Source organism: Schistocerca serialis, chromosome 10 (assembly GCF_023864345.2).
Source record: "Schistocerca serialis cubense isolate TAMUIC-IGC-003099 chromosome 10, iqSchSeri2.2, whole genome shotgun sequence".
Lineage (NCBI taxonomy): Eukaryota > Metazoa > Arthropoda > Insecta > Orthoptera > Acrididae > Schistocerca > Schistocerca serialis.
In genome coordinates, this window is record NC_064647.1 from 162,806,249 (window position 1) to 162,828,587 (window position 22,339).

The window sequence follows — 22,339 nt, forward strand, 5'->3', positions numbered from 1 at the left end:
ATGCCGTCACTTTCCAACACTTTTGATGTACGAAACACTGCTAGATCCGGCAATTTATCGTTTCCATCGAAACTACTACCGCATACGTCCGATCTCTTTCATGGCTAGGCTTCGACCTTTTCCTAGAATACTCTAAGTCTTCTCTACCAGCAGAGAAAAGCGCGCGAAGAATATTGCTTTACCATTGGTCAGTTTACTCAACAGCCAATAGCAAAACAACATTCTCCCGCGTCAGTCCGCGCTTTTCATCAATAACCAATGGCAAAATAGCAAACCTAACGACTGCACCTTTTACCGCCGTAATTATCTAATATGCTGAAGTTTTGTTTATGCATAAAGTTATCTACTATTGTTATTTATACCTGAATTAGCTTTCCCTTTACCATAAACTTACTTTACAAATCTATTCTACAAAAATCCCCTTTGTTCATATCCATACTTCTTCGAAATGTTACCACACTGAATCCTACTACATAACTCGTTAAACAATTATCTTCAAATTAACATTAATCCACACTCACGCATCATTCATGTTGTGGACTGACAAGACACCCAGTCCACAGTGACGGGTAACCGAAAGGCACGCGTTTAATTCACGCAGGCTTGCTTAAGTCTGAAACAGGATACGTAATGAATGCTATAAAGAAAAGTACGTAGCTGCTGGAATACTTAACTTTAATCCATCATTTGTATACAGTATTCTTGATGATACAAGTGAGACTCTCTCTAGATATGGTTAATGGCGCCTTGCTAGGTCGTAGCCATGGACTTAGCTGAAGGCTATTCTAACTGTCTCTCGGCAAATGAGAGAAAGGCTTCGTCAGTGTAGTCGCTAGCAAAGTCGTCCGTACAACTGGGCCGAGTCCTAGTACGTCTCTAGACCTGCCGTGTGGTGGCGCTCGGTCTGCAATTACTGACAGTGGTGACACGCGAGTCCGACATGTACTAATGGACCGCGGCCGATTTAAAGCTACCACCTAGCAAGTGTGGTGTCTGGCGGTGACACCACAATTCATACTGCTAAAACACATTTATTACATTTTACATTGTAAGGTGTCAGGCAAATCCAACACCTTCCATGAAAACCCTGACATGATAAGCAAATCCAGTAGTATGTCACATAGCTCCGAATAAATCGTGACATTAAATTAACCAAAGTAATACGAGTGACGAGTGAGCAAATGGAATACCACAGACTAACACAAGAATGCCTAAATGCATGTCATACCTTCCCACCGTGAGACAGACGCAGTTCCGAGGGGAGAAACGAGAACAGAAGCCGAGAGCAGAACCGTGTTAAGCTGGAAGACCCTACGATAAGGGACGGACGGACACCCACGTCGCCAGCTAACCGCTAGGACCACACCACCCGCAAGTTTTAGCGTGAGACTTTTTGGCGTCTCTGTTACGTTAGGACCACCCCCCAGCCCATGTTAAAAGATAGAGCCCTCCAGAAGAACAGTATAGATCTTACGATAACGCTAAAAGGACCACACCAGCTGCAAGTTTTAGCGTGAGACTTTTTCGCGTCTCTGTTACGTTGCAAACTTTAAAAACATTGCCCCACCACGAAAAGTATAACGTTTCTCATTGGATAGACAGAATTTTGTAGGCGGAGCTTAAGGTTAACATTGAGACCCTGATTGGTCAGATGAAAACACAACCAGATAGTTTTTTTTAACTAACTTTGGTAAATTGTAGTAAGGAGAAGTTAGGACAAGGATTGCTTCCGAGACGGCGAGGTGTGCGGAGCTGTGCTGTCCGACGTCCCCTGACGAACACCGACAAGATAATGAACGCACGCGATGCCGCATAACAGCGCATAAAGCTTCACTCAGAACTGCAGAAGTCTCATCTGTTACACCCATTTTTTGCGTAATACTAGTGTCGATCGTCAATTAAAGCTCATGGTGTTCACATTTGCCACTTGAAGTAAAAATCTGAAACGCGATTATTTTTCTGTTATATAGTTATTGAGAAGCCACATCAGCCACTGTAATTTACGACAAGTTAGAAAAGTAATTAAAGATAATTGAGGGTCACTGTAGACCATTTTGATAGTTTTCTCTTTTGTGAACTTCATTTAAACCTAGATTATAGATGTGATATGGCATAGGTCATCCTTCGATCCATTGTAGAACTTGGAAACCCATTCAGGGAATATTCGTTCACATTTTTGTTGAATGCAGTTGGTTTTTATCATCCTGTATTAAAATATTTCCTTTTATCAATAGCGCAATTTATAAACAATGTTTTGTGAGTAGAATAAAATTTCCAATGGTAAACTTAACTGCTTCTTCGGCGTTATTTTACCAGCTAACTAAAAATAGGAAAGCCTTGAACCCCTTCCACTAAATTTAGTTAGTATTAAGATTCTTTTACAGGGAGTACAGTGGAGCTGACGCTGAAATCATTAAGTATTTGATTATATCATCGCCAGTCTCACTGAACTCTTCTGAATTCTACATGTCATGTGTGGTCTGACGTCTCCTTACCAGCACAGGTCCCAGGTTCAAACTAGTCAATTCCCTGAAAAACACGCTCAGAGCGTCGTTGCGCGAAAGTGGTAGGGAGACACGATATAGAACAAACAGACACCACGCACAATGTTAAAACATACACAAAAAGACATAATAACACTTTATGAATATACTAGAACAGTTTATGAAAAACATTCTATTACTTTAGTGCACCCTACTGGGCACAATCGGAACTAAATCAGTCCCCTATCCAATACTGTCCTCTATCGGCTGATACATAAACTACATGTGCGTCCAGTCTCGCATCACCATCTGTCACTATCCAGCTCTGAAACACATCTGCCACTTAACTACCTCCAAGCAGGATCGTTATACGGCGCTACGCCTCACGGCCGGCAAAGAGGTTGCGAGACGGTCGATACTAGGCACTGGAGCAAGCGCATCTATCAGGAGAGAGGCCAAAGACAGACTCGCAACCGACGGGACACCAACGCCCTCTCGACTGCAAGGATTTAGATCGTCGCCGTAGACCAGAGAGTTCGGTGAGTCACAGTCTCAGTCAGCGTCCTAGCTGGCGTCTGTCAGTTTGTTGCGACCGGTGTAGTGTTTATAGGGGGACTTGTCCTTCACCAGCAGTGAGGCTAATGTTGACTATTATGGAAGAGCTTGTACCACAACCCATGGAATAGCTTAATGACAGGTAGCTTCTTGTTCTTGTGAATAAAGAACCCTGTTAATACATGCCTGCAGTTGTGTTGTTAAAAGAGGATACCTGCCATCAAACAACATCCTCTACCTTGCTTCCTCTGGTACAAGACTCTACACTGGCAACGACAATACAAAAGATAATATGGTATACTGAAATCCTGAATAAAACCAATCTTCTTTTAGAAAAAATATGCCCCATTATTTATTGATCGCCCCTCATAGGTTCGAAAGGGGAGTGTCAACGACCATCCACAGTAAGCCATGTGGCCCCTATGAAGGCCTAGAACGTAACAGAGGAGGAAGAGATGTCGATTTCTAAAATATGCCGAAGAGTCAGGTGATTTGCACAATCGAAGGTATAATTTCGTTACTGAAATAACAGAAAAGGAAGCAGCGAAGAGGACATTATACAACAACGAGGGCAAATAACATGGATATCAGAAAGAACCAGAAACACGACAAGAAGTTGAGCTTCAAACAGTGGTACTAACTATGAATGACGGTAGCTGTTTTACATAAAGGCTCATTACTTTTAGTGGAACAGCAGAAAAAGAGGCTGTAAAGAGAAAACAAGACTCTTTTCTGGTTGGGACCTTCAAATACCATAGCAAGCAGTTTTCTCAAATATACGCAATTCACGCAGACATCGAAAGTTCAAAGTATGAAGCAAATACCCATCTGGTGGCCATTGCATTCTTACGAAACAAAAGAAAAGAGACACGTGTCCGCCCTTTCTGCAATGTTATCGATAATGTACCAGAATGGAATCCTAAAAATGTCACGGTTGATTTCGAATCAGCTCCGATTTGTACGCTGAAAGGTTCTGGTCCCATCGGTTGAACTGCATACCTGCCATTCCCATGTGAAGAAATCTCTTTGGAAGAAAGTACAAGACTTAAGACTGCAAATTCGCTTGTGTGCTGCTCTGGCGTTCCTTCGACCTGAAGATGGTTGCGATGGCTGGCTCGAGATATAGTCACAAACACTGGATATCGCCAAGTTATCTCAGCTTTTCGACTGCTCCGTAGACAGGTGGTTGGAAAATAACGAAGTCCGCGCTGCTAAGGGCGGAGCCATTATACCGCCAATGCTATGGAATGCTGGCACAAGAAAATTAATAATTTGCTCGAAAGTCGACGCTAAAATCAAAAACGTGATCGTGTTCATGAAGAGAGAAGCAGAGAATTCGGGGTGTGCATTAATGAAAGCAGAGTTAAATATGGAAGGTAAACAAAAGAAAATAAACCTACAGAATTTGATAAAAAATCTGAAGAAAAAAAACAGTAAAAGAAGCGCAGACAGGATGGTGACATCAGGGCTTGTTTGTGAGGAGTATACTTTTTGAGTCATCAATATTCTAACTGGTTTGATGCAGCCCGCCACAAATTCTCTCCTGTGCCAATCCTTTCATCTCAGAGCAGCAATTGCTCACTATGTCCTCAATTATTTGCTTGATATATTTGAATCTCTGTCTTCATTTACAGTTTTTACCCTCTACAGCTCCTTCTACTTCCACGGAAGTTACTCATGATGCCTTAACAGAAATCCTGTCATCCTGTGCTTTATTCTTGTCAGTGTTCTCCATACACTATGTGAACGAAAGTGTCCTGACACCTGGCTGAAAATGACTTACAAGTTCGTGGCGCCCTTGATCGGTAATGCTGGAATTCAGTATGGTATTGGCCCACCCTTAGACTTGATGATAACTTCCATTCTCGCAGGCATACGTTCAATCAGTGCTGGAAGGTTTTTTGGGGAATGGCAGCCCATTCTTCAAGGAGTGCTGCACTGAGGAGAGGTATCGATGTCGGTCGGTGAGGCCTGGCACGAAATCGGCGTTCCAAAACATCCCAAACGTGTTCTATAGGATTCAGGTCAGGACTCTGTGCAGGCCAGTCCCTTACAGGGATGTTATTGTCGTGTAACCACTCCGCCACAGGCCGTCCATTATGAAAAGGTGCTCGATCGTGTTGAAAGACGCAACCGCCATCCCCGCATTGCTCTTCAACAGTGGGAAGCAAGAAGGTGCTCAAGACGTCAATGTAGGCCTGTGCTGTCATAGTGCCATGCAAAACAGCAACGGGTACAAGCCTCCTCCATGAAAAACACGACCACACCATAACATCACCGCCTCCGAATTTCATTGATGGCGCTACACATACTGGCAGATGACGTTCACCAGGCATTCGCCATACCCACACCCTGCCGTCTGGTCACCACATTCTGTACGGTGATTCGTCACTCCACACAACGTTTTCCCACTGTTCAGTCGCCCAATGTTTACGATCCTTACACCAAGGGAGGGTCGATTGGCGTTTGCTGGCGTTGTGTGTGGCTTATGGGCAGCCGCTCACCCATGAAATCAAAGTTTTCTCATCTCCTGCCTAACTATAGTACTTGCAGTGGATCCTGTTGCAGTTTGGAATTCCTGTGTGATGGTCTGGATAGATGTCTGCCTATTACACATTACAACCCTCTTCAACTGTCGGCGGTCTCTGTCAGTCAACAGACGAGGTATGCTTTTATGCTGTACGTGTCTCTTCACGTTTCCACTTCACTATCACATCTGAAACAATGGACCTAGGGATGTTTAGGAGTGTGGAAATCTCGCGTGCAGATGTACGACACAAGTGACACCCAATCACCTGACCACGTTCGAAGTCCGTGAGTTTCGCAGAACGCCCCATTCTGCTATCTCACGATGTCAAATGACTACTGAGGTCGCTGATATGGAGTACCTGGCAGTAGGTGGCAGCACAGTGTACCTAATACGAAAAACGTATGTTTTTAGGGGTGTCCAGACACTTTTAGTCACATATTGTATATTCCTTTCCTCGCCGATTCTCCGGAGAAAGTCCTCATTGTTTATGTTAACAGTTCACCCAGTTTTGAAATTTCTTCCGTAGAACCACATCTGAAACATGATTCACCACCCATACAATGATGTGGTTCAGACGTACATTCTCAGAAGTCAACATTACGCATTAATCACTTATTGGACCTTTCTGCCTGCGTCCCCTTCTTCATCCATTCCATGTGGAAACATTTCTATGCCTCTTTCTTGCATTTAACCGCCAGATTTGCACCTGGTCGCCAAATTTGAGACTGCTTTTTTTTCTGCGTATATAGGTTCCCTGTTGACGCATTTCAATATCTGCCACGTTTTGCTGCCGTAAGACAATTATTGCCAACAGTGGACCTCTCTGAGTAGCTGCACTTTAATTATGCTTAATAGCCAAAGAAACTGCCTAATATAGTGTAGGGTCCTCGCGAGCACGCAGAAGTGCCGCAAAACGACATGGCATGGACTCGACCAACGTCAGAAGTAGGGTGGAGATCTCTTCTGAACAGCACGTTGCAAGGCATCCCACATATTCTCAATAATGTTCATGTCTGGGGAGTTTGGTGGCCGCAGTAAACGATTTAACAACTTTACGTGACATTTGTTGCCTTATATAGACGTTGCCGACCGTAGCGCCGTATTCTGATGTTTACATATCTGCATTTGAATACGCATGCCTATACCAGTTTCTTTGGTACTGCAGTATAGTAGGCCTACACGGGCGATGCGTGACGTGGTTGGTTTGTGCTTGACGTTCGGTACGACACGGCATTGTTACGACATTAATTGCCATCGAAAATCACGTCGGGGCCACCAAAAATGTTGTGACAGGAGTGAAATGAACTTTGAAGCAACATTTACTATTTGGCGTGTTCACACAATGCAATTTGAGAACACACTATAAACATCCAAATTCAACAATGTCGTAAATACGCAAAACAAAGAATAAACACAAAGTCAAAGATAGTACATCTAAATGTAATCACTGTACAGCTTGCTCACTTGTACACCACGATGCACTACACTGCACAAACTCTATGCAGGCACTGCAACATTAAAAAAAAAAAAAAAAAAAAAAAAACAGAAATGTGGGAACTTAAAGTTTGTTGTGGTCTTCAGTCCTGAGATTGGTTTGATGCAGCCCTCCATGCTACTCTATCCTGTGCAAGCTTCTTCATCTCCCAGTACCTACTGCAACCTACATCCTTCTGAATCTGCTTAGTGTATTCATCTCTTGGTCTCCCTCTACGATTTTTTCCCTTCACGCTGCCCTCCAATGCTAAATTGGTGATCCCTTGATGCCTCAGAACATGTCCTACCAATCGATCCCTTCTTCTAGTCAAGTTGTGCCACAAACTCCTCTTCTCCCCAATCCTATTCAATATCTCCTCATTAGTTATGTGATCTACCCATATAATCTTCAGCATTCTACTGTAGCACCAGCTTCTATTCTCTTCTTGTCCAAACTATTTATCGTCCATGTTTCACTTCCATGCATGGCTACACTCCATACAAATACTTTCAGAAATGACCTCCTGACACTTAAATCTATACTCGATGTTAACAAACTTTTCTTCTTCAGAAACGCTTTCCTTGCCATTGCCACTCTACATTTTATATCCTCTCTACATCGACCATCATCAGTTATTTCGCTCCCCAAATAGCAAAACTCCTTTAGTACTTTAAGTGTCTCATTTCCTAATCTAATACCCTTAGCATCACCCGACTTAATTCGACTACATTCCATTATCCTCGTTTTGCTTTTGTTTTGCAGATTTTGGAGTATCCACTGTACAATTGGTTTATGGTGAACCCTTAAGACTGCCCACAGAATTCTTCACCAATCAGGCTGGGGCACGAAAGACCGAACTGCCTTATGTACTGCAAGTGGTGCACGAGCATTTGGCCAGACTTTGCCCATCATGGGGCTGTAAGTATGTTCGTGCACAAAGATCTATGGTCATGTACACATGTGATGCTACGGACAGATGCTGTCAAGTCACTGCTGCCGCCCCCATATTTTGGGCCCTGCAGAGTTCTCTCCCGGGGTGAACATACCGTGCACATAGATCAAACTGGGAAGACCAAAGTGGTATCGTTGGAATGCGTCAAACCTGCACGTATGGTACCGACCGAAGAGTATGTACACGCTGAACACGACGTGGCACCTTCAACACTATTGGACCCGGACGAGCCACAAGCGGAAGTAGCATCGTCACTGCCAGCGCTGGAGGCTGAAGTTCAAGCAGTGCCTTCAGTACACACGAGAGCTGGACACAGGGTGAAGTATAAATACCGTAACATTCCCAGAGCCCCGCTCTACCAGATGTGGGCTGTGTGGGATTAGCCAGAAGAATATCTGTAAATGCTCAATGAAACGCAGCATTATTCTGTGGCGAGGAGTGCGTAGAAAATCTGCTTTACTCTTTGATTTTTATTGTTATTCTTTGTATTGACTTAGATTTTTCAGTTGATTGATATTCGAGCTTGTGGAAATAAAAAGTTACTGCCTGACTACTACGTTGTATCTATTTAGCGGACAAAGCTGTAGTTGGCTAAAATATCAATAACTTGTTGCGCGATAGAGGCCTCACCCGAAAATATTTCATGAAATCTTTCGGATCTGTGGTTCTGATTTCAGTCAGTAAATTCACATGTTACTAGTTGCTCGCTTTTTTTCAGTCATTTTTGGGCCCCATTTTCTCTTTTTCGATGTTTTCTGTTGGTTGCAAGCTATAGCTAACACAATTACAGCATATGTCGAACTATGTTGCCAACTGATAGTTTTTGTCAATACGATTGATGGTACGGTCGGTGAGGTCGCTTCAGTATATTGTCAATAAATTTTGAACGTCTGTAAGGGGACTGATGACCATAGATGTTAAATTCCATAGTGCTCAGAGCCATTTTTTTTAACGTCTGTACCGTACCGGTTTGCAATCCTCCCTTCTAACAGGGTTCAACCAGAACGCTCCTCGAGTTGTACTAATAGGAAATCGAAAGACAAATTAGAAAATAAACCACTACAGTAAAAGTAAACAGCACAAATAAAATTCATATATGCTTCAAACATGGCGAACGTCTGTCTGCTTGTTACGTCATGACAACTCAGTACTTCCATAATGGCTGTAGCAAGTTAAAAGGGCTTCGTTCTAAATGATTTTTGATTAATATTGGCGTTACCGTACAATAAAACAATGACCTCTACGGAAAGTACAAATATGCAATGAATATAGTCTCTTGAAACTGATTTACAATTGGCAGATAATAGTGTACAAAACAAAATAGCAGCCTATTATCCAACTATGTCACCACGTTGGCTTTTAAAGTTCTATGCCCGCGTTCCACCATTCAATTGCTTGTTGGGTTGTAAGCCGTGATATAATGATGGTGGAAACTGCAAAATGGCGGAATGTGTTCTGTAGAACTCCAAGTTTTATGTTCTTTGTTTTATTAGAAAAAAGTACTTTAGCATAAATTTAACGTTTTGTCGTCTTAAAATATTTATTTTTGTATGTCACCCACACAGTGTAACATCAGCCATATGTGCTGCTCTCAAATCGCGTTGTGTTGGTAATCACTAATCAGGGTTCTTTCAGCTGTTGGCTCCACTTGGCTACAAACATCACGTGTCTCAGCTCTCAGTGAAAGGAGGAAAGTGTGGGAGGGAGTTTGTCTTTGTGGTGGATTTCGACTCGGAGATCATGGCGTCGGGATTTGTAAAGACGTAAGTATTTGGAACAGTTTATTTCTTATTGATGTAGGCCGAGACTGTGAATTTGCTTATAGTGCATAAGCTTTGTGAGGAGAGTGCCTTTCTCCCTAAAACTTCGACTGCGCACCCATGCCCTTCACTGGCGTGCCTAAATTGTGTGGGAGCGCGATTCGAAGCACTTTCGGACTTTTTCGGTCAGTTTTTCATTTCGTCCCCTTGATTTAACACTTTTTCCTTTAGGAGAAAAATACGAATAATTTTCACACGTACTGAACTTGAACTAGTGTCCTTGTTTGTGTTCGAATTTATTAGTATAGGGGCGGTTTTCATCATAAAAAGCAAAACTTTTTTGTGTTGTCTTAGCTAAATGATGATCGTACGCGATGTAGATATTGTGTACTGCAGTAACTCCCCTACTACCGCGAATAAGTTCGGAATAAGTGTTTATGATTGCTTCTTCCTGTTACGGAAGCGTTTCACGAAGTTTATGAATGACACTAACTCGATGTCATGTTTTTACTTATGTTATTTGCTCATTATCCCATTGACAATACGCGAGATTGTCTGCTCCCTGTAGCTTGTAGCAGCCCAGCATTTTCGGACATGGCCGAAACGTTGGCTTTAAACTAAAGAAAATACATTTAAAAAACGTAATATTTACTTTGGTTTATTGACCTCCAAACAATTTTTAACAAAATCGGACGAACATGCCTCCAGCAACTAATTTCACCATAAAAATTGCCACACTCCAGGCGGAAGCAGCCGCCTTCGAGTCCATATAGTATCAAGAGGTAACAGCAGTAATGTTGAAAGCATTACCCGTAATTAAAATGTTAACGTAAAGAAACTTTTAATTAAAAATAAGTTTCACAGAAGTTCAGGTACCATGTTAAGTTTTACAAATCGGCGGAAAGTGTTAGACATAAATAGAATATTACCAATATATTGTTTTATAAACATATTTGTGAAAATGCGGTTGGTAAACAGTTGGTAACAAATAACTTTAAATGTTTTCAGTTGTGTAATAATTTTGATTTGTTGACATTTAGGGCATAATTTAACATTGGGTGTAACTTAGTTATTACAAGTGAGTAGACATTAGCATAACTGAATAACAGCATTGCTTGTACTTAAAAATCACATAATGATTAGTAATTAACATTAGTGAATAGTCACTCGTGGGTCTCGACTATTTATGTACATAAGAAAACGTGGATTGCCTGATTGACTAGTTTTCGATATGGGATACTTCAATTAATTTTTCTCGGTGTGCAACATTACTCTGTGTAATATTCTTTTGGTAATTAGATGTGCTGTTAATAAAAACCACCACTGGTAACATTTGCTTATTAGTTTGATGATGCCAATGAGAGTATCATGTCTTCGTGACCCTGATCCTCAACACGTCTAAAGATTGAGCTGCCTTCAACATGTTGTGCAAAACACTTTGGTAGAGCAGAGCTAGTGGTAGAGCAGAGCTAGTAATAAGCAAATGTGGCATTTTATCATTACATTAATTCCTAATGGTTACTGTATCTCCTCTCCCCCCATCCTCCTACTTCCACTGCTGCTGATTGCATTTGCAAATTGGTTTTATAAATAATTTAACAAATAATTTGTGCAGCTCAAACCGTCTGCATTGAGCTCATGACAATCTATTACTCTTTTTTTTTTGATTACAATACAGATTAGTTAAATGTCAGACTGTGTGAACATAGTTGATAACAAAACATTGCCAAAGGGGGATTCCATTGTCACGGGTGGGACAGTTGCACTACGTTTTTCAACAGTCAGATGCTGATATAACATAAAGTATAAATAGAAATAAAGTAAAAATTGACTGGTTGCCTTACAAATAATTGTTTTACCTTCCCTTTAAATCTGAATGTCAGAAGTTTACATATTGAGCTGTTATTCATCTTCAAAACTTTGTCACGGGTGGGACAGCAAATAGACGTAGCATTGAATAACCACCAACATTTTAGAAGAATTCTGTGATTTATGCACTTATTTTCTTTTGAAAATATTGAATTAACATTAATAAAACAATTCTCTAGATGACATAATATCAATAAATATTAGATTAGTAATACTTACTTACAATAATTGCAATCAAAGACTGTCACGGGTGGGACAAGGAATTGTCACGGGTGGGACTCATGTGAAGTCCAATCTTTTTCTTTTTTTTTTTTTTTATTGAAACTGATTTTATTATGTCAGTTAGCTATGAATCACTAGGTAACATATACGTAGAGGGCACTTTAAGTTTTAATAACTTTGTACAACATTTTTGTTGCTTATAAATAATATAAATTTTGGTATAGTATTAGTTTACAGTTCTGAGTACTTAATTATTTCACTTGAAGAATGTACCACTTTGAAAAAATACACTTGACCTCTCACCCACTTTCGAAAATGTCTAAATTGCCGGGAAACTCATAATATAGGGTGTCCCTAACATGTTTGACATTTGGATTCGGGAGAATAGCAAGAACTTGTTTAAACTTTATGTAGGATACATCCTGCTCGTCAGCTTTAAATACCTTTGCTGAGTCTCCAACAGATCGCATACACATAATCTGTATTTCCCCATTGTCTTCTACACTTCTCTGTGCAATTGCAGCATATCTGTTGTATGTAGTGGATTTCTTTCTTGCAGTTTGGAACTCAACTAAAATGAATGTTCCTGGCATGATTTGTTCCACAGCTGGTTCTGAACCTGTAACTTCTTGGGAATTGGGTGTCAACAGGACATCAGGATGTGATTCCTCATCACTCATCTCAGAATCTGTGTAGATTAGTGAATATATGTTGGGTGAAAGTGGGAAAACCTCCACTTTCTCTAAATCTGATTTTAGGAAAGTTCTACCACGTACTAGGTTACAGGTATTGTAACCGTTGAAGTAATGCTTGCTGCGAATATCTTTTATTTTTTTAACAGCTTTCCAGCGGCCATCCAGAAGGTCTCTGTTTTCATCAATGTGATCTTTTGTCAGAAGAAGAAAGTTTATTCCAGAAGCAGATGATTTGGCACAGTCTAAAAATTCCTTTGCATTGCTGATGATGACTTTTCTTTGCTTAACTTTATTCCAAACAGCCCTTTTTGTTACAGCTCCAATGCCATCCGCTGCACCTTTCCCATGTGATGTTGCAAAGAAAAACCATTCTCCAGACACTCCAAAGTCTTGCATCATGTAGCAGAGGTTAGAAATGGTGAATTTGTTCTTAAATTGACCTGTGCAACCATCAGAAAAAATTCGTATCGAGGTCAAATTGGGAAGCTCTTGTTTCAGCTTACTTATACTCTTCAAACATGCATAAACCGAGTACTTGTCGTGGCACAGTTCATCGCTCACAATTGCAAATGACTGTAGCCCTGTTTTCATCCAAACACAAATAGTGACCACTGTAATCTGTGTATGACTCCAGTGGGCACTTTGTATCTCATCTTGTGCCAGTGCTACGTAGTTTTCTGGAAACTCTATTTGCAATATCACTTCATCATCACTAACTGATGCTTTCACAGTCTTGAAAGCTCCAGATTGCATCCTTTTGACAAAGAAGTGCTCCTTGAATGTTTTTAGTTGAGACTGAAGTTCAGAGAGAGCTTCACAAAGTGTTCCACTGGTGGTAGTCTGTTTAGGGTGACACTCATGTTCGGTCCATTTTCTCCAAGATATTATGTCACACAAATCAAACTTTCCATCTCTAAATGTGTGTAAATTCATGATGCATTTCTTGCATTGACTTGTCATGCATATTTCACATTCTACATCACAGCAAACAAGATTCATAAGGTGAGTGTGAGTAGCAGGGAAATTAGCTATTCCTTTGTGAATGGCTTCAATGATGAAGTTGAAGTTAGCATGATATCTGCACACACATACATTGTGAGGCATTTGAGACGTTAGAACAACATTTTTGGGCCGCAACTCGTAGAATTTTGAAATCTTGATGTTAATATCTGGATTGTCTTGCTTAAAAAGGAAAAAATGCTTCCTTAACTGTCTTAGTCATGTGACGTTTCTGCAAGCTAACTCTCTTCCCAGTTTCATGGTCTACAATAGACTTTACATCCTTTATACCAGGTGTCTACCTGCTGATTTCATCATTTGTGAAAAAAATTTTGTATTTTGAGCAGATTATGACCTGTAAGTTTACGAGACGTTCTCTTCACTACTGGGAAAACCTGCTTTACTACCTTTTTAGGTAAGCTTTCACTTACAAGCTTTTTTATTACTGCTGATTTTTTTGAGGGGCTTGAAGGAAGTACCATCTTTATCCGAGAAACAGCTTTGCCAAGGGACTGAGGACATTTATATGGTCCTAACTGGGAAATACAGGTCTCAGACTGATCTTCAATTAATACGGATTTTAGTTTAAGTCTGTACTTCCTTTTTCTTTCAGCTTCCTTCTTTCGATATTCGAATAAATATTTTCCACTGGAGGATACCTTCATCTTCATATTTTCCCTTCTTCTCTTATCCCGCTCTCTTTCTTTTTCTTTATGGACATTATACTTGCTGGTATCTTTCTTCAGTTTTTCTCGAAGTTTTCTCATACGCTCTGCTGATGTTGTTTTCCCCATTTCCTGAATAAACAGTAAGTTTTTATTTAGTGTAAACCATCAAAGCACTTGATATATCAACCAATTTAACTTAACAATAACAAGAAGTGTTAAATGGTTTAGATTTGAGTAACATCCAAAATCCTGTCATGGGTGGGACACAATTTCTTTTAACATTTATAAATGATCATTTACAACTTAGAAGGTGCCTTATGGTTCATTGGATGTTTTTATTTGTTTTTCTTACTTCTGACCTAAAATATATAGAATTACTATCATTTATGAGTTAGAAGCTAAACTTTTCATGTTTTTTTGCCACGGGTGGGACACTAAATACATAGTAACTTTTGTGAATTAGCTGCATACTTAATAACTTACCTTTCTTTAAAAACTGAAGTTTGTCAGAAAGATAAGATTCTGCTCTTGAAATTTAACAATTAAAACATCAACAATCGCTGCTACCCAAATTTAAACAGCTGCCAACACAAAAAGCAAACCTTTTGTTTTCCATCCTCATCTGTAGAATCGCCATCTTTGTTTAACCATATTTCCTCAGCTAATTATGTAATTTTTATAATTTTTTCAAGACAGTAAAATTCAACTTTTGTAGATTCGAAAAACTATAACATTGTTAAATTTGGCATTTTTCCAAAAAATAAGCCTCAGGCTCAGTTTGGCATGGAATGACCCCAAAGTGACTAGTACTCCTAACTAAAGAAGCTATGCCTAATACCCTTTACTTAACCATTTACTTTGGGAAATGGCACACTCCCTATAAGGTCCTGCATCTCCTATGATAGCATTTAATTATGGGGCCACGTGTCATTGAATTGACGGGCTTTTAAATATAAATATGGTGGTCTTATAAAAAATAATTTGACTGCAATCAGCTCTGGCTCCGCGAACACAGCTTCAAATGGAATTGGTATTGGATATTAAATAACAACAAACTATTAAATATACCTTCAGATTTGTTTTCTTCTTTTAGTCTTGCACAATGCGTAGGCTATATGTCCAAGTAAGCAGTGTGTAAAACTTCTCATTTCTTGTGTAGATTTTTTGTATAAAGTTAATGTTCACCTTTAGCACAGCTTCTTAAATGGATTATCACAGTAGCTTCCTGCATTCATTGTTGCTTTTACTAATAATTGATCCACACCCATGTCAAACACACGCTCTCTGCAGACTCAAGACTAGCTAGCGACAATTTCCATTTTCCGCTATAGAAAAAGAGAAATACGGTAGGCAATATGGGCACTCAGTCTTATCTATGTCTCTGGCAACAACACAGTGTTGTCATAGATCTGTAGATGACTACTGTTTTGCGTGCAGCCATTAACACTTCACAGCTGAAAGCTGGCGACAGCACTACGGCCTGTCTTTTCATGTCGTCTCGACTGTAGGCAATAGGAAACCTCTGGACAAACTTAATGGTTCTTTCCCTTCTTATATTAAATGATGTGGGATAAACAACAACTGATTGCCAATGGTAAGTTCATGTCATACGATTATTGTTCCTTAATAAGTGGATGATCTTCAAAGATATTTGTCACAAATTGGGCCTGTTAGCTCTGAGTTATTTGTGAGCGACTGGATTAGCTTGTTTCATTCATAGTTTGCCCCTGTAGCTGAACTGAAAATTTTAAAACATTGGTTGGTTTCAGTGTCTCAGGTCTAGTGAATAATGTGAGCAATCCATGTAAAACATTGTTATCTAAATTGTGTCTGGGATGTTTTGTTTTATATGTTTCAGTTGTAGAATCCAGTTCATAAGTTTTGTTTAGGATGTCATTTTTTTCATGGGTGTTGTGGCTGAGACCATCCTGTTTACTAGACCTGTGAGTCTTGTGGGGATGGCAATCCATTGAAGTTTTGGATTGTATTATCTAATTGATATATATATATTTTGAGATTACAATGATGAACAGAAACGTAGCATAACCTGAGGTATAGGTTAGGGTGAAGGTCATAGTTTGTTTGAATTGGCAAAGCCAAAAATTTTTGGTCTGTACATTGAACATTCCATATTTACATCTACATTCTTGATGAGAAACCCCTATTTTCCCAATGTGGTCTGATATTTTAAGTTTTATTTGAAGCTGTTAATAACATAAACATTTCTTCACCAAAGCCCCTGAATTCTGTGGAGGTCCCCTTAGTTTATCAGATTTTATTTCATGAATGTATTCATGTTGGTGTGATGTTAAGTTTCCACAAAGCTCTTATCTCCATTGTGTTCATGATATCAGCCTATCAGTGTGATGATAGGTTATTAACTAATACGATTTACTCACTATCATTGACCATTGGGCTTAATACTGTACAACATGAGTGCTATGATTAATTTATTGCATTTGTAAATTCTTTGATCAATTGCAGCATGATGAAAGGCAAAATATGATTTATTAATCATTGAGCTCACACTTCAGTAGGGATTTTCCTACGCAAAACACCTGACTAAAAACAATGATTAGTTAGGTGGTTTGCATAGGTGGAAAACCCCTACTGAAATGTGATTTGTAGGTTTCTGACGGCTGATCATGGGGGTAACCAGTAGACAGGTATGTAGTAAAGACTCAAAAGTGTAGCTACAGCTTTTCTAATTTATGTCATGCCTAACTACCTCCTCATTGCTGGAGTATTCAAAAGGTGGGCGCACCACTTCAAACACCTCCACACAGCAACTGTTTGTTTCACAATGCTGCTTTGTGACAGAGGAAAGAACTGGTAATGTTTGTATTGGGCGATGCGAAGCTGTAAATATTGTGGATTTTGGAGGGAAAGGACTGCAATGAAAGAGGGTTTACATGAGGTAGGGTTGGGTTTTAAGTGTGAACTGGAACAAGTTTTCAATTTTATGCTGGGTGAATCCCAACTTTGACAAAATTTTGGAGGCTGTTCAGGGAAATGTTCATAGTATTATGTCATGTTGGATCTGTGGTCTCTGGTGGCTCTTTACAGACTAATAATGTTATTGCGATTTATTTGGTTTACTACAGAGCTTTGTTTTTGTGAAAATACCTTCACCAGAGTGAGAGCATGTAATGAAGTTCACCATAATATTGAATGTAAAACAGTAATGCAGTAATTCTGACAGATGCAAAAGCATTGTTACGAGATTGCAGTCATTGTAGGAACAGGTCAGCATAGTGTTGCTGTGCTGCTCTGCCATTGTATTCGGTGGCTCAACACGAGATGCATATGTGCCAATTCATATGTAGAACTATCCATACTTTGTGTATCACTGTCTGCTTACAGCTGACACTAATGATAAAACAAATCCGAGAGGGAACCTAACACTTTTGAATGCAAGCTGGAGGTCAATAAGAGTAAAGTGGGCATACCTGTTATCGACATGTAATGTTGATGAATGGAAATTTTGTTTCCAAATGACACACACAGCACACATCAATATTTTCACTATTTTGTAGGTTTTTTAGTGCAATACAGATACAAAGATAAATGACAGTACGAACTCAAATGAAATGCAATTACCCTGTGGCAAATCACCAGAGGCTGTGTGTTCCTTAGGGCAAAAGACTCAGAGTACCCCTTGGTCAATGACTGCAATTTTGTTTGAGAGACGTGTATTTATCCTTTGTGTTGGTGTTTAGCTTTACCATGCAGTCACTTTGTTCGTACAGCTGATGATACCAAAACACCAATGCCTACAGCAAACACTACGGAAACTGGAATCAGACATTTCCCTTGACCACAGCTGACGATACCAAAACACCAATACCTAAACATAAAACTATAAAAATTAGAATCAGTCATTTTCCTTGACCTATACAGGTCAACCATAGCTGTTGATACGAAAAACCTAACACCCACAACTACGAAAAACAAAACCAAAAAACACACACACACACACACACACACACACACACACACACACACACACAGACACACAGACAGACAGACAGACAGACAGACAGAGAGAGAGAGAGAGAGAGAGAGAGAGAGAGAGAACGATCAAACACTACTTGACGACATCTACAAACACAATCAACTCATAAACTCCGCACCTTAATGACGTCACAGACCATACCACCGTTACGCCATGGGTCAAAGCAGACCGGTGGAATCGGAAGCTTCCTTTGACCCAATTAAGGCTAGTAGTAAACAAAGGTATTTAAGTATGTTGATTTAAAACATTATCTGAAATGTGTCAATGATTTATGTTGCGCTAGTTGATTCTGTGGTATGAATGGATGTGTTGGCACGTCTGCCATGCAAGGGAATCCTGCTAGTTTTGATTACCTTCTGGCCAGGGTCCTTGCTCGACGCTTATCTCTAAATACGCCGGTAACCTGGTTAGCGTATGTTGCGGCTATTTTAAATTAATCACTGCTCAATGGCTCAACACAGTTTGTCGCCCATCAGAAGCCATGTATGTGTTATCTATTCCTTTATTCTAGTCAATCTATAAGCATGCTATTCTCAATTTTTTACTCTAGGTAGCCCTTAAGTTGCCTTTTTTTTGGGGGGGGGGGGGGGGTGTTAGATGGAGTGCAGCTCCTTTGAGTATAGATTTGTCAATTTCCAATTTATTGTTTTTCCACCATAAAATTTTGTGCCCCACTTGTGACAGGATACTTTCCGGGACTGGATCAGACTCTGAATGTGGCTCTCCAGCAGGGATAAGACTTCCTCAAATCCTGCCCTGAAATGAGATCCTTCATCCTTCATGAAACCCTCCCCACTCCACCAAGAGTGTCTTTCCACCATCCACCTAACCTTCGTAACCTCTTGATTCATCTCTATGAAATCCCCAAACCACCCTCTGGCTCCTACCCTTGTAACTGCCCCTGGTGTAAAACCTGTCCCATGCACCCTCCCACCTCCACCTACTCCAGTCCTGTAACCCGGAAGGTGTACACGATCAAAGGCAGAGCCATGTGTGAAAGCACCCACGTGATTTACCAACTGACATGCCTACACTGTGAAGCCTTCTATGTGGGAATGACCAGCAACAAACTGTCCATTCGCATGAACGGACACAGCCAGACAGTGTTTGTTGGTAATGAGGATCACCCTGTGGCTACACATGCCTTTGTGCACGGCCAGCACATCTTGGCTCAGTGTTACACCATGTGGGTTATCTGGATACTTCCCACTGACACCAACCTATCAGAACCCACCAGGTCTCAACCTCCGCTAATTTAAAGTTGCCGCCCCTCGTACCTCACCTGTCATTCAACAACATCTTTGCCTCTGTACTTACGCCACAACTGACATCTCTGCCCAAACTCTTTGCATTTACATATATGTGCGTGTGTGCGTATGTGCGTATGTGTGCTTGCGTGCACGCGAGTGTATACCCCCCCCCCCCCCCCCCCCCTCCCAGGAAGAAAGTCTTTCCGCTCCCGGGATTGGAATGACTCCTTACCCTCTCCCTTAAAACCCACATCCTTTTGTCTTTCCTCTCCTTCCCTCTTTCCTGATGAGGCAACAGTTTGTTGCGAAAGCTTGAATTTTGTGTGTATGTATGTGTGTGTTTGTGTTTCTATCGACCTGCCAGCGCTTTCGTATGGTAAGTCACATCATCTTTGTTTTTAAATATAATATTTAATTGTTTGATATAAGTCTTTGTTGAAATATTGGAGGGAGGTGCAAGTGTCTCAGATATTATATGTAGAATAAACTGATATCTGAATTCCCTTTTCATAAACAGCATATGTTCCTCATTCCTGTATCCACTGAAGAAGCACAAAGCGTGCAAGGTAGTTATAGCAATGGCAATCTTCTTACTTGTTCTTGGGAAGTGGAGTCATCATCTGCCTATCTGTGGGACAGCTCTTTGCAACTTGGGGTCACAAAATTAGATCAACTGAGCCTACAGAAACCAGATGGCAAATATGTGTGTGCCACACAGTAACAGAATGGAACACTGAATACTTTTTTTTTTTTATTTTTATATTAGCTTTTTGGGATGCAGGTTGTGGTGATGGACTGATTGCAGAGCATAGCCAAATTGCAAGATGACTAGCTGTGAGTTGGTAAAGCGGTTTCAAAGGTTTTAATTAACTCTGCAAGTGTATGAAATGGTCTCCAGATACATAATATTGTAAGGTATCCACATCTAACATGTTGCAGATTGTAAGTGCAGGAAAAGCTACTATGACACTTGGGGTCAAGGGAAGTGTCAGATTCCTGTAGCTTTTGTAATTTTTTTCCATCATTTTGTTTGTTTTGAGATCGTGTTTTTTTACTGTTATATTTAGCTTGTCTCTTCCCTAAAACCCCCGTTTCCCACAGTTGTCCCTTTAGTTTGCTTGTATTTTAGGAGGGAGATGTTATTGTCTTATTTATACATCTTTTCGTGTATGTAGTGACATCATTGGCACCATATTGGAGGTGCTTAGAATAGCCATTACTGCCATATTGATCACGTCATGGGTCAAAGCAGACGGGTGGAATCGGACACTTCCGTAATCCCCCTTAATTAGTTAGCAGGTTAGGCTCTATTAATGAATCCATGCAAATGAGGTAGCAAGTTAAGGTCTACAGTTTTACTTTGTCATTTAACATGTATCGTGATGATGAAAAGGAAGAATCCAGCTAATTAATTGAAAGTCACTACTTGGATCCAGTATTTGACGATGCGCTCAAAATCAACAGACAAAGGTTAGTCAAGTTTACACTTGCAAACAGCACATGCAGAACACGAGCCTAAGGTGAACATTAAATAAACTGCTCCTTGTTCAGTCATTTACACATTGCCGAAACAAATAATTTTCGCTGAATTACTGTAGACGCCAGAAGGCCCAGTTGCTTGCAAATAATGCAAAATAATGGTTAAAAGTCTTACTTTAAATCCGACAACATCCGTAGGATAGGAGTTTCAATGGACAACCAGGCCTCATCCCCTTTGATCCATCTGCGACCAAGACAGTAACATTGGCTGCTCACAAACACGGCAGGCAGCCGGCCGCAGCGCCATCTGGCTAGGGTAAGGAAACAGCAGAGTACGAAGCGAGAATTTCAAAAGGAACACACTACAGACAAGGAGGAAATGCAGAGAACCAACTGTGACATTTCGTCACGATTCAATATCAAATAGTAAAAAATAGTACATAACTGTTGCTGTAGTGGCACCATCAGTTGCTATAAACAGTAGCTTTGAATGTTGAAATATATACAGATACAAATGATTCATAGCTATGTCACTCTTCAATACAATGTTTATTCAGATGATGTCAAACCCTGGCCACTATAAAAGTCTGCAAATGTTGTTCAACGGCAAACACATAAAAAGGGATCAGTGCGTGAATGTTTGAACTTAAGTATACCTGCCGCTGGAGCTTGGGAGAGGGGATGCTTGCATTTCATTGGCAGTGGTGTGATCATTCATGGCAGTGTCCTCATGATGTGGTGACGGCTGTAGGAAACATGATGGCATAACTGGCGGTGTTTGTATTTGAAAGTGTGGTTGACTGGATAGTGGCAGATACCGCAGCCATAAATTAGTGGCACCTGGTACATCCGTAGAAAATCTGCACCCTCCGCTTTTCCCAAGAAAAAAAAGAAGGCCCAATCTGCATCTATAGCAGGTTTATTACTTTACATATTTATTCGTGCAGCAATCCTCTGAAACTGCAATAAGATTTGTCATCGTAGTGCTATAAAAATAGATAGCACAAAATATACATACACATAGAATATATAAATGTTTTTACGAGAATCGGGCATATGATTGATTGTGGTCTTGTTGTGAAGGAACTGTCCCAGCATTTGTCTGAAATGATGGAGAACCTTAAACACCAGCATCAAATGTAGTAATCTCCAGCATCCTGAATGAGAGTTTCAACAAGGGTACTGTCCCATTTGGTGGGTTCCTATAATGCAATGTTATTTTGCTTATGCACAGTTCGCATTAGATGACTTACAAGTGCAATGATAAACTGTATTTTATATTGTAAAATGTAGTTAACAACTACACATACTATGGGCATTGGTGACTCTTGTACCACAAAAATTCTGCAATGTCCTTGCAGTTCCTTGAGAAAACAGACTTCAGTCCC

At 40.3% G+C, this 22,339-nt stretch overlaps 1 protein-coding gene across 1 annotated transcript in view; it reads left to right on the top strand.

The window, feature by feature from the left end:
- The first annotated feature begins 9,625 nt into the window (after positions 1–9,625).
- The window catches only part of LOC126424899 (serine/threonine-protein kinase TNNI3K-like), a 33,653-nt gene continuing 20,939 nt past the window's right edge, over positions 9,626–22,339 (top strand). Inside the window, exon 1 of the mRNA XM_050087732.1 lies at positions 9,626–9,757. Coding sequence (XP_049943689.1) covers positions 9,735–9,757 — 23 coding nt within the window. The 5' untranslated portion in view covers positions 9,626–9,734. The remainder of the gene's footprint in view (positions 9,758–22,339) is intronic.